The sequence below is a fragment of the Rutidosis leptorrhynchoides genome, chromosome 7 (assembly GCF_046630445.1).
Source record: "Rutidosis leptorrhynchoides isolate AG116_Rl617_1_P2 chromosome 7, CSIRO_AGI_Rlap_v1, whole genome shotgun sequence".
In the NCBI taxonomy this organism is placed as follows: Eukaryota; Viridiplantae; Streptophyta; class Magnoliopsida; order Asterales; family Asteraceae; genus Rutidosis; species Rutidosis leptorrhynchoides.
Window position 1 is genome coordinate 78,769,569 of NC_092339.1, and position 13,011 is coordinate 78,782,579.

Genomic DNA, 13,011 nt, shown 5'->3' on the forward strand with positions numbered 1-13,011 from the left:
ATTAATATGAGACGAATGGAGTATAACTTATAAAATTAAACTTCCGCACTTTCATATTTGTGTTAACAGAATAATAGAAATAGAACAATATATAACATCCTTACCCTATAACAAATGGGTATTACTAAAATACAATAAGTACATAAAAACTTAGTCTGTTCCCAAGTTTTGTTGTAGAAGAAAAGAAATGAACTGAAGAGAAGAGAAAGGGAAAGAAGCTGGATCTTTTCAATTTGAAAGGAAAGCTTGAAGAGAAAATTAAGCTAAATCTATCCCTACTCTTCCTTCCATTTCTTTTATGTTAAAACTTAGGAACACCAATTTCATTTAGTCTCTCTCTCGGATTCTTTCCCCTTCCCTTCAAAATTAAACTCTCAAACAAAACCTTTGTATTGTTGTATATGACGTAAATAATGAGATATGTAAAATAAAAAGATATGTAATAAGTAACACGTTAGTTTTTCAATAATATTTATGTTAGTGAGCGTAATCAATTTTCGCGGCAACACACAAACTATTTATAATTTATAATAATAATAATAATAATAATAATAATAATAATAATAATAATAATAATAATAATAATAATAATAATAATAATTATAATTATAATAATAATAATAATAATATAAAATAGGTAATATAATATAATAGTGATTAGTGATAATATAATATAGAAAAAGAAGTAGATATACTCCGTAAATAAAGAAAAAAGCAAAAGAAGTTATGATTAAATAAAAAGAATTAATGATGTAGTAATAATTAGAGTTGACCTGGCCTTGTAATAGTTAGAGTTGACCTGGTTTTTAAATCTTTGCAAGGTGATTTATTTATCCCCTCCCTTATTTTATAAAGTGGGAAGTATTCTCCACGGCTTTGAGAAAGAAAAGTCAAAACAGAATTCGTTTGAAAAATTGAAAAGACGAAGAGTGTTCTACTTCTTTCATCATTTTTTAATATTTATATTTGTTTTTGACAAAATTACTAAAAGAGTTCTTGTAGTTTGTTCAAAATTACTGATTTAGTTCCTATGGTTTATTTTAACATTGCCTGTGGTATACAAATCTCCTGATATAGTCCCTTGTTTTGACGATTGTTAAAAATTCTGTTAAATGACCTGATTAAAAGATTTTTTTTTCTTTTTTAAATATCGTTAGTGGGAGCAACTAGATTTATGGGGAATATCAACTTAAAAAACACAGGGAGTAAATCAGCAAAAACAAACCACAAGCATTATTTTAGTAATTTTGTCTTTGTCTTTTAAAGAGTAAATATTTGTTTTGAAGTGTATACTATAATAAGAAGTTTGGTAAAACAAAGAAAAAAGGGACAAATTGAGATGCACAATTTTTGTATTTCATTTTTATTAGTTAAGTGCTATCAAACATGACATGCCCAATTTCAATACCATTGCAGATTCTTGAGTTAAAACTTTACTAAAAACGGTAAGTAGAAGGATCAGAAATATTATTGAATAACGTAGTTAGACTACATATATCCTTGATTAACCTAATATACGTTTATTATAATGCTTTCGGCAAAGTACTGATTTTGGAGTTTCGTCATATTTTTTGGTAATGTTCTCATGAACCTCACTTTCAACCTGTATTCGCTAGCTTTGTATTGATACATGAAATACTGAATAACACAATTTAATAGCTAAATTCCAAGATGTAACTACTAAAACAACTATCAACATGCCCCAGTTTATAAGATTTTTCAAAAGTATTATCATGATTAATCAAATATTATTGTTTATTGTTTATAGCTATTTCAAGTTAGTGACAACAATACCAAGTATGATTCTAATGAAGATGCATCGAGCAAGACCCGCCAATCATCACACAAGACAACATGGCCAAATGCCATCTTTTACAAATCACGTACCCGCTACCATTGTTTGTCATGTAATCTAAACATCCTTCATTCTGACAACGATTTATCATCAATATTCCTTGCCCTGTGTTTACTGAACAATGAAGCTTATCTCTTCGTGTACTCGGCTTCAATTCTTCTAGAACTTGCAATAAAGCGTGTGATGTATTCTGTTAAACACGTTCAAGTATTTTCTTGTTCCTGCGCATTACTTCTCTATCATCATTTATATCTTAATAGAACATAATGAACAAGAAATCAGATACCGTTAAACAAAGGTATCCAGAAAATGATTGATACGGTCTCTTCGAGTCGACCACCACAACAACAACAACAAAACCCAATCCCACATGTGTGGGGTATGGGGAGGTAAGATGTAGACAATCCTTCCCCTATTCCTGGAATAAAGAGAATTCCTCCCTCTCAATGTTCTATCGATAGAGAGATTGCTTCCGAATGAACCTCCAAGCAATAAGTAGGTTTAAAAAAAAATGTGAGACGCCATGAAAATAGTATAAATTTCCATGGGTTTTATACCTGCCCGAAGTTCAGTTTAGGCTCTAAGCGACAGTCAAGTCGCCAATAAATCGACGCTTACTGTTGACTCGAGTCACCCTTAACTCCTAAGAAATAAAAATAAAGGGAGAGATAGAGACTCTGGTTCAAACCAATTTTTCATTCCATAACTTCATTCAACCCAAGTAGTACAATTTATACTGAATGCAGGACCAAAATTAACGAAGAGAACAATGCAGTTACATCTACTATAATGCATGATGTTTACAACATGGAACATGGTCGTATCAAACATGCAAACTACAACTAATTGCTCATCAATACCGATCCATGCTTGTATCAATGATTATCCACCAAAGAAATACAAACAACTATTTACTGAATGAATCTGTTTCACCAGTGTTAAACTCAGTGCCTAAATGATGACATTTAGAATTTGATACAGAAAACGGAAACCAGTGGAAAAGGAAGAAAAATTGTAACATAAACCATGAACACGTCTAATTTGAGAATATAAGAAGATGAAACCATCTTCAATTCCTTCGGTGAATGGTAATAGAAAATTGTGAAAAAGATTATTAGAACACCATAAAAAATTAGATTAATCACATAATTACTGTTTTTTAAACATCAGTTTCACAAGAAAACAGTTTGAGGATGTTTGGAAATTTACTAGTTACTAGAGGGCCAGTCCGTATCATGTTATAGTCCTATTGTGAGTCCTAAATGTACGTCTAACACATAGATAATTTAGATGTTAAATATATACCTTAATAATGCTGCGGTTTGTTGATCCGTGTTGTACGTTTTACTCGAGCAGCATCAGTTAAGAGGACAATTTTTGCAAGGCAGCAGTACCCAACCTTGCAATGACATGGCAGGTCTTGTCCTGGGTCCCATTCCTGATCAACAAAAACAACTATTGAACATCAAACAGGGCCGATTCAATGGTTGGATGAGGTTAGAAACTACAGATCTCAAAACTGGCTCAGACTGAGTCACAACTGACGAAGTTTATGTGTTACCATCAACAGACCAAAAATAGGCATACTAATACATGCAAGCAAATCAGAACATAGAACCTTTGAAAATGTAAATCTACTTGCAAAAACAACTTTTAGCCATGGGAGAAGCAAAATAACAAATAAATAAAATATACTGAAGAACTATTGGAAAATATAAATGTAGAATCAAAATGATTGCATCTTCAAAAGCTCACATTTGATTAGGAGATAAGTATAATCAGTGAACAAGTCATTATTTTCATAAGCAATCATCCCTCTTCAACACTTGCAGAATTTTCAGTTTGCTTTGAACTTTTCAACATCTTTGTACAGCAACTAAGTATTTTCTGGTCTAGCTCATAATAATGTATCATTTTTTCCAAAGGTTTCATATCCAAATCTATAAAAGATACCTGCACAAATATGAATATTATTTTTACTAATAATACATACCAATAATTAATTCACCTTTATGAAGATATCAACAGTTGCTTACCTTATAATCAAACCTTTGGCCAGTTGATTCATGACAGATAACATTATACGAAGATTTTGGATCCCTTTTATCTCTTGTTCTAAAACTAATCATAAGACTCAAATCTTTTGCAGTTGCAGCAATTAAATACTCCCTTACAATCTTCAAACTTTCATCCAATGTTAATGAATGCAAAGAACTGAATCTACCTAACAATACATCTTCACCCAAATCTCTACAAATCGCACAAGGCTGCGAAACAACGTTATAATACGCATGAATTGCACCTTCAATGTCAAAAAGATCAAGCTTTTGAACCTCGAGAAGCCGATCTAACAATCTTGATCTATAAACAGCCTCAGAAACAAGTTGTAGAAAGAACATTGTACGCGTTCCGTCATTAGCTTGAATAACAGACTTCAATTCATCTTCAAATGCTTTATCATTATGAACGTTAGTTCTGTATTTACCGCCACCTAAGCTCCCGAATACAAGGGAACCATTCAAGAACACTCTGAAATTGTTTTGAGGAGTAGAAAATAGGTCTCTAATCGATTTTAGTATTCTTTCCTTGGATCCAGAGAACATATCCAATGGATCATATTCACTTAATTGTGATATCTGAGGTGGAAAATCAAATGTATATGTTTTACTATGTAGTTGTTGACATAAATGCTAGCCTTACATAAATATATAATAGAGGATAAGATAAAAAAAAATAATAATAATAAAAACCTTCTTATGTTGCAATTTAAGGCTCTGGTGTAACTTGAAACGGGTCATGCTCCTTTTGATTACGTGTTCGTCTGAAATATAACTTGAACATGGAAGAAATCCACACTTGGGCTGCTTGGAAAAAAAGAAATAAATAAAATAAGACAAAATACTAGAAGAAACAATTTTGTGGAAACATATAAAGTACTAATATGTATGTACAGAACAATATAGTACAGATTGAGAAAATTCATAACGAACGAATCAAAATTAAAATAAAACAATAATAAAAAAAAATCATGTACCTTTATCTCAACAGATATAGAAAGCTCCTCGTCATGAAGAACTAACATTCGAAGAGAGAAAAGTAGTTATTATATCATTCTTTGAACATTTCAATTAAATACATACTACTTATTAGCAAGCAAAATATTCTTTAATCATCATTTGGAGTGGCCGATTAAATCTATAGAGCTAGTGATTACCCTGAGGAAAAACTGAATGATCAGATATAAGTAGTGCATAATCACACTTAGTATTGACGTCAGCATCATTAACTCTACAAGAAGGACGCTGGGAAAGAACATTTTTCCCAACTAACTCGAGGAAATCCCTGGATACAAGAACGCGAATCTGCCAAGTTCATTAAACAAAATGTCAAGTATATATAGCATTCAAAAAATAGCAATATAACAAGTCTTATAAAATTGTAATGATACAGTACAAACATACCCCAGCATCAACATGATTGGAACCTAATAATGGACTCATTACATTCTGCACATACAAATGTTCCGCAATCTCCCTCGTCGGAGCTGATAATAGTTCACAATCTTCTTTCCATAGAAGACATTCATGTACGGATAAAGCTGAAGATATTTCTTCACAATTAGTCCCATTTCTTTTAACTTTTTGTACCCTTAACACTTTCCCAACCTACATATTCAGTCATAAATTTTCTCAATTCCAGTATACAACTATTAAACAACCACATTAAGGTGTTGTTTGTTTTTTTAAGATGTTTTGGTCTGAGGATCTGCGGACCACGCCTGTAAAGAGTATGTGGTTTAAAGGTCTGAATGTTATTGAATAATGAAGACTTTTTGTTTTTATGTCTGCAAAATAACTTAAATCATTTCTGCAGCACTTAGAAACATATATCTAAGTCTGCGAGGTTGCAGACAGAATAAGACATTATCAACCCTAAGTTCAATACATATTCCTAACCTTCAATTGAACAATTTCATATGTAAGTATATGTATATGTATATATTGATGAATATAATAAATTAGGGCTTACAAAATAGGGAGATGATCCAGTATAAGAGAGAATGAGATTTGCAGCTCCTTCTCCTCTGTAAATCCATTCGTTTGCGTCTTTTGCCTCTAAAATTAACTCCATAATTCAACTGTATATTAATGTGAATATAATCATTATCGCAAATGCATCTTAATGTATACGGATAAGAAAAAAAACATAATTAATCACTTACGTAAACGAATTGTTTCGTTTATTTTACAATAATTCCAGTGTATGAGTATAATTTACAGAGCACAAAACCCTAGCTGCCGCCTAACCTGCTACAACAATTTACGTAAATGCCAGATGAATTTGTATTTTATACCTCTGTCTCGTTCCAATAGGGTCTCATTCCAATAGGGTCTTGGCAGTATTCCATTTTATGTTGTCTTAGTTTACTTCTATAAATAAAAAAGAAAGAAGATATTTTATCGGTGGAAGAAAATATTTCATTGTTAGAGAAATGAAGTTAGTGAAATTTTCTAAAACTGCTTATTTTTTTTTGCTAGATGTATTCATATTCATATTTATAACATTTTAGAGTAACATTTAACATTTTAAACACGTGTAATTTGTAATCAGGTAATCGTCCATATTTGTGATGTGCAATATATGAACTTTTACTTCTTCTCTTTTGGTTTAAATACTGGAGTAATAAATAATAATTAATAATTAATAATTAATAATATAATATTATTATTTAATATTAATAATTAATATGAATAATATAATAATAATAATAATAATAATAATATATCCTTTTTCAAATAATGTATTTATAACGATGTAGGAGAAATCAGCGCGTTGCTACGAACGAGTTATTACATACAAAATATCAATGAAGTTGTGATGTGGTCCAGCGGTTGGTGGCATGCTTCCTTTAGGGGATGTCAGGAGTTCGACCCTTGTTGGCTACATAATAAATGAAAGGACCCGTCCTAATTCATCCGGACAAAATCCACATCGATTACAAACGATTCACAATAGTTGATTACATCGCGAGGTACTTGACCTCTATATGATACATTTTACAAACATTGTATTCGTTTTGAAAAGACAAACTTCATTACATCGAAAATTGACGATATGCATACCATTTCATAATATATCTAATTATAATTATCTTAATAATAATCATGATGAACTCGACGACTCGAATGCAACGTTTTTTGAAATATGTCATGAATGACTCCAAGTAATATCTTTAAAGTGAGCAAATGCACAGCGGAAGATTTCTTTCATACCTGAGAATAAACATGCTTTCAAGTGTCAACCAAAAGGTTTGTGAGTTCATTAGTTTATCATAAATAATCATTTCATAATTTTAATAGACCACAAGATTTCATATTTCCATTTCTCATAAACATACGTCTCATGCATAGAGACAAAATATCATTCGTATGGATTGAACACCTGGTAACCGACATTCACAATATACATATAAGATTATCCCCATCATTTCGGGATCCTCCTTCGGACATGATATAAATTTCGAAGTACTAAAGCATCCGGTACTTTGGATGGGGCTTGTTGGGCCCGATAGATCTATCTTTAGAGTTCGCGTCAATTAGGGTGTCTGTTCCCTAATTCTTAGATTACCAGACTTAATAAAGGGGCATATTCGGTTTAATAATCCAGCCATAGAATGTAGTTTTAAGTACTTGTGTCTATTTTGTAAAACAGTTATAAAAGCAGCGCATGTATTCTCAGTCCCAAAAATATATATTGCAAAAGCATTTAAAAAGGGAATAATGAAACTCACCTAATGTATTTTGTAGTAAAAATACATATGACTATATTGAACAATGCAGGGTTGGCCTCGGATTCACGAACCTATATCATTTGTATATATATTAATACATATAATCGTAATTGAATGGATATATATATTAGTTTATTGGTCACACCATTTTTACATTAATAACATATATTTTTAATTTGTATATACATTCAAAATAATTAATATTTTTATAGTTATATATGTATATCTGCTTTGTGTTATATTATAAATACCTAAATTATTATATATGAGTATTTCTAAAATAATTTGTAAATATTTACTTATAATCTTAACAACGTCGTTCAAACTTATATTTTCATAGTTATAATTATTTTGAATAATAATACTTACATTAATCTAGTTAATATTAATAATAATGATAATAGTATTAATAATAATAATAATCCCAATTGTAATTATAATACTTATTCTAATGATAACGATAATGATAATACTCGTAATTTGATTACTAATAATGATATTCCTAAATATTAGGAGTAATAACGATTATCATTATCATAGTAATAATAACAATGATTTTAATAATAATATTAGTTAGTTAATGATAATTATACTCATAACATTAATATTAGTGATAATAATAATTAACACACTACTAATAACATATTTAATAATAATAACATAACAATAATAATAATAATAAAAGAAAATAAAAGAAAAGAGAACTACCTCTAAAAGCTCAAAAAGAATTAATAATCTGCCTAAGCCGGGACTCGAACCCGCGACATCCCGTTCACATGACCACACTCTTAACCATAGAACCGATCTGTTTTTCTGTAATTATGTCAACCCAGTTTATTTTTAACCTTCATTATTTAGTTTCTGTTTCTTCATCATCTCCAACACCTCATCGACTAAGACCAAATCAAATCATCCTTTAATATATCATGTAGTATCACAACAGAAACCACTAAACGTTGTGATATTAATTAATAGACACAAAAAAAAAAATGAACTAAAAAGAATGAAAACAGTCGCGGTTTGCTCGGAAAAAAAATGAAGAACTCAAATCCCAATTTCAAATTTTAGGATGTTTTAGACAAAGTTTATAACACAAAATATGTTTCAAAACTCTCATAGAAACTTTACACATTGTCAATTGAACTCGAATTATAGCAGGTATCTCGAATTCGTTTTAAAAAAATTTGTTTGACTTTTGATACCGAAACTTTGACTCGTAAATTCGAGTTTGATTTGATGAATTGAAAGAAGAATTTTTACAGGAAGATCCTTTAGTATAATCTTAACAATACTGCAATAATAGATTTTAAAATAAATTTCAAATTCGATGTTTGGCATAAAATGTTGAAGAACAGAGGTAAACGTGCAGCAACTTCAAATTTTGTTTGATGGTTCTGTGTTCCCACTCGATTTGTAATAATAGATGGTTATACAGAGGTTATTAGGTGTTATTACAGCTAAATTAACTTTGTTTACATCTGTTTGTAATTGGAATCTGTCGACACAAATTATTCTCACTAGTACGAATAATATATAAAAAATAAGGCTGATCTTGACTTATAATTGCTTGGTACGATCGACTATGATGTTCAATAATTCAAGAGATTCAAACAAATATAAATACAGTAATTGATTGAGTTGGTAATCTACTTTTGGAGTTGTTATGCACACTCACGATTGTTATATATAATTAATTATAATTATATTAATAATAATTAAATTTTCCAATAATATTAATAATAAAATTAATAATAATGATATTATTAATAATAAATAATAATATTGGTTTCTTTGTATATATATATATATATATATATATCTTTGTATATTATTTATATAAAGGAACATAATAATGTTAATTATAGATAAACATTAATATTTTAAATATTAATTTTTATTAATAATTAAACTAGTAACAATAACAGAATTAATAATGATAATAATATCAATAATACTAATGATAATAACTAATGATGATTATAATTGTAAATATAATAATGATCATATTATTAATGATTATAAAAATGATAATTTTTAATAAGTTTAATATTAATAATCAAAATAAGAATGATAATAATATTATTATTACAAATGTTAATAATAACACTACTTATAATAATATTAATATTATTAATAATACTAATAATAATAATACAACAACTTATACATATCAAATTTCATATTATAATTTTAATAATACTAATATTAATAATAATGAATATACTAATAATATAACAACTATAATTAAACTTGTAATTACATTTAATACATAAGCATTATTATCTATTATGTATTATTATATGATAACATTTGTTGAATATTTATTTACAATATAATAACTATTGATAGTAATCATATATACATATATATATATATATATATATATATATATATATATATATATATATATATTGATAATAATATTATATATATATATATATATATATATATATATATATATATATATATATATATATATATATATATATATATATATTTATTTATTTATTTATATTTATTCTTTTTAATAGTACCTTATTTATTCTATTTATCAGTTTACATTTTAAATTCCAATTGATTAAAGGTATTTTATTAATTCAAAATATTATATATATATATATATATATATATATATATACATATATATATATATATATATATATATATATACATATATATATATATATATATATATATATACATACATATATATATATACATATATATATATATATACATATATATATATATACATATATATATATATATACACACATATGTTTATATATATATAATTACATATTTGTTATACACAATCTGTTCGTGAATCGTCGAGCACGGTCAAAGGGTAATTGATTACATGAATATAGATTTCAAAACTTTCGAGACTCAACATTACAGATTTTGCTTATCGTGTATGAATCATATAAAGATTAAGTTTAAATTTGGTCGGAAATTCCCAGGTCATCACAGTACCTACCCGTTAAAGAAATTTCGTCCCGAAATTTGAGTGAGGTCGTCATGGCTAACAATAAATATGTTTCCCTGACGAGTATGAGCTGATAAATAGAGTTTTATCATTATTGAATAATACAGATAAAATAATTCGATTATTCGAAGAGCACGAATGAAGCTATCACAAAAGATTGAAATGAGGAAAATAAGATTCGCCTTAGCTTTTGACGTGGTCAGGGTTGAATTTTGAAAGTAAGATACATCTTAACTTTTGATGTAGTCACGATTGAATTTAGAAAACAGGATGCGTCTTATCTTTTGACGTTGTTTTGGTTGAATTCCGGAATTTAAGGGATTTGAAGAAAATCTTCGAAATCTAAAAGATTTGATTCTCCTGCGAATAAGGAAATTTAGATTTTTATAATTAAATGCGGTGATCTGCCTCGATTCCTCTGTCTGATATTTTCACTATAAATTTTACTTTTTCCGTTCCATTAATTTCACCACTTCAATACTCAATTCCCAAATTCAAAAGATCGTGAAAATGCTTAATCCAATTCTGATCCTTTTCCTTATCCTGATTATCGCAATAATCATTCTCCTTTTCCAACTTCCACCGGAGGAATCCGTTTATTTCTACTATGCTTTAGGGATTATTGTATTTATAATCCTCCCGTGTCTTTATATTGCTATACGCACTGATATCCACGGTTTGTAATTTCGGTGTTGTTGTTGGGCTTTATATTTTCTCTTATATGTTGGAGCTCTTTGCCTTTTTATTATCCTCCCGACCTCTAGTAAAGCGAGTAACGGTCCAGAATTCGTAAGTATGAAATTTCGAATAAACATCGTGTTCTAAATAAGAACTAATGTATTAGCACGATTTGATTTATCAAATTACCAGAATAACTGAGAATAGAACTATCAAGAATATACTTTCTTGATATATTCAGAAGTTAAGCATAATGAAAGAGTTATGTAACATGGCACGTGATGACGTTAGGATCTGTGAATCATCACGTCCCATTTGAAACTCAGCATGACTTAGTGTAATATAATCACGTTGATCAAGTGTCATTATATTATACTAACTCATGCATCAGTTCCCAACACTACTTCAAAAACATTCATATTTTAAATTCGAAAGTTTACAGAATATAGAAACTAACAGTTTCTATATGATGTAACACTGATAGCACGAAGAGATTAATGATTTCAGGTAAGATTAGTTATGAAAATATATTTAGAAATATCAAGGATATTTATAATGAAAGATACGATAATATCTCTGAATATCTAAGATCAGAGGATGATAGAAACTATTGTCTGCAAGGGTTTAGAGTAAGGAGCAAGATATTCACTAAAGACTTTAGCAGACATTGAATCATTTGGATTCTTTGAAGTCAAACTTATTCTTTGTGATTTGTCCACGACTTTCTTCATAGTTTCGCATAATCTGCTTTTCGATACTAAATTTTCTCTTGAATGTTTCTAATATAATGATACACTGGAAACACGAAGAGGTATATAATTTCGGACGAGAATATTTATGAAAATATCCTCAGAAATATCGAAGATATTGAAGATGATATTTTGGAATTTCTAAGTTCGATGGTTGACGGAGAAAGATTTTTCGCAATATTTTAACATGAGTACAGAGCAAGATATTAGGTTTCATCGGATCCAAAATTACCTAGATTCTTTGAATATATGGTATGGTCCTTGTATTTGTCCTTGGTCTCCTTCGTGATTAGCTCAATCCGTTTTTCAGTTCCAACTTTTCTGAGCTTTTCCAACATACTATTCTTTATCATCAAACTTTCGATGATTAAGGTCGTTTACGGTTGTCTATAGTTTCTGCTGCTTCATTCAGCTTTTTCAACATTCAGAGTATTGATTTGTAGACTGAGTGCTTTTCAGAATTTCGGAATGAAATATCATAATTCTAAGAGATAAATGTTATACATATAACTATTGATGTAGGTATGCTGTGAGTTTTCAAAGTACTGATTGCTGATTTCCGGTAATTGGTATGGCATTTCTCATTACAAGATGCGGATGAGTATATGATAGGGTTTCAATGAATAAATATAATGATTTATCAGAGAGATTTAAGCTAAGAAGCAACGAGGTTGCTGATACATCTGCTGGTAATATGGTGGAATATAAATAAAAGTTCCCCGGTAACAATAAAGGAGCAAACATATAAATCAAGGTTATAATAAGGTTGCCTCGAACGAAAAGTCAAAGTTGACTTGCTGGAGCTGTGACAAAATTTACTAATTTGAAAAGAAAATTTCAAAGTTATTTTGGGTAATAATAACACTAAGGAATTAGCACAACTACGTGTTAAACGTTTATTCAATTTCTGAGAGTTTTTCAGATGCATAACTATATGCATAAATCTTTT

The 13,011-nt window shown here is 28.8% G+C and overlaps 1 protein-coding gene across 1 annotated transcript; it reads right to left on the bottom strand.

Moving 5' to 3' along the window:
- Positions 1–3,664: 3,664 nt before the first annotated feature.
- LOC139859372 (inositol-pentakisphosphate 2-kinase-like) lies at positions 3,665–5,986 on the bottom strand. The gene is made up of 7 exons (XM_071848162.1): positions 5,885–5,986; positions 5,317–5,520; positions 5,070–5,217; positions 4,890–4,930; positions 4,606–4,716; positions 3,892–4,491; positions 3,665–3,808 (listed from the first exon to the last, which is right to left on the bottom strand). Exons 1-7 carry the CDS (start codon positions 5,984–5,986, stop codon positions 3,665–3,667), a joined length of 1,350 nt encoding a protein of 449 aa, XP_071704263.1.
- Positions 5,987–13,011: the final 7,025 nt, after the last annotated feature.

Bases quoted from the DNA above. Each gene is read 5' to 3' on its own strand.
- LOC139859372 (XM_071848162.1), bottom strand. From the start codon at position 5,986: ATGGAGTTAATTTTAGAGGCAAAAGACGCAAACGAATGGATTTACAGA. The intron at 4,931-5,069 runs GTAATCACTAGC...TTCGAATGTTAG, and splicing joins TCATTCAGTTTTTCCTCAGG to TTCTTCATGACGAGGAGCTT. The intron at 4,717-4,889 runs GTACATGATTTT...TTTTCCAAGCAG, and splicing joins CTATATCTGTTGAGATAAAG to CCCAAGTGTGGATTTCTTCC.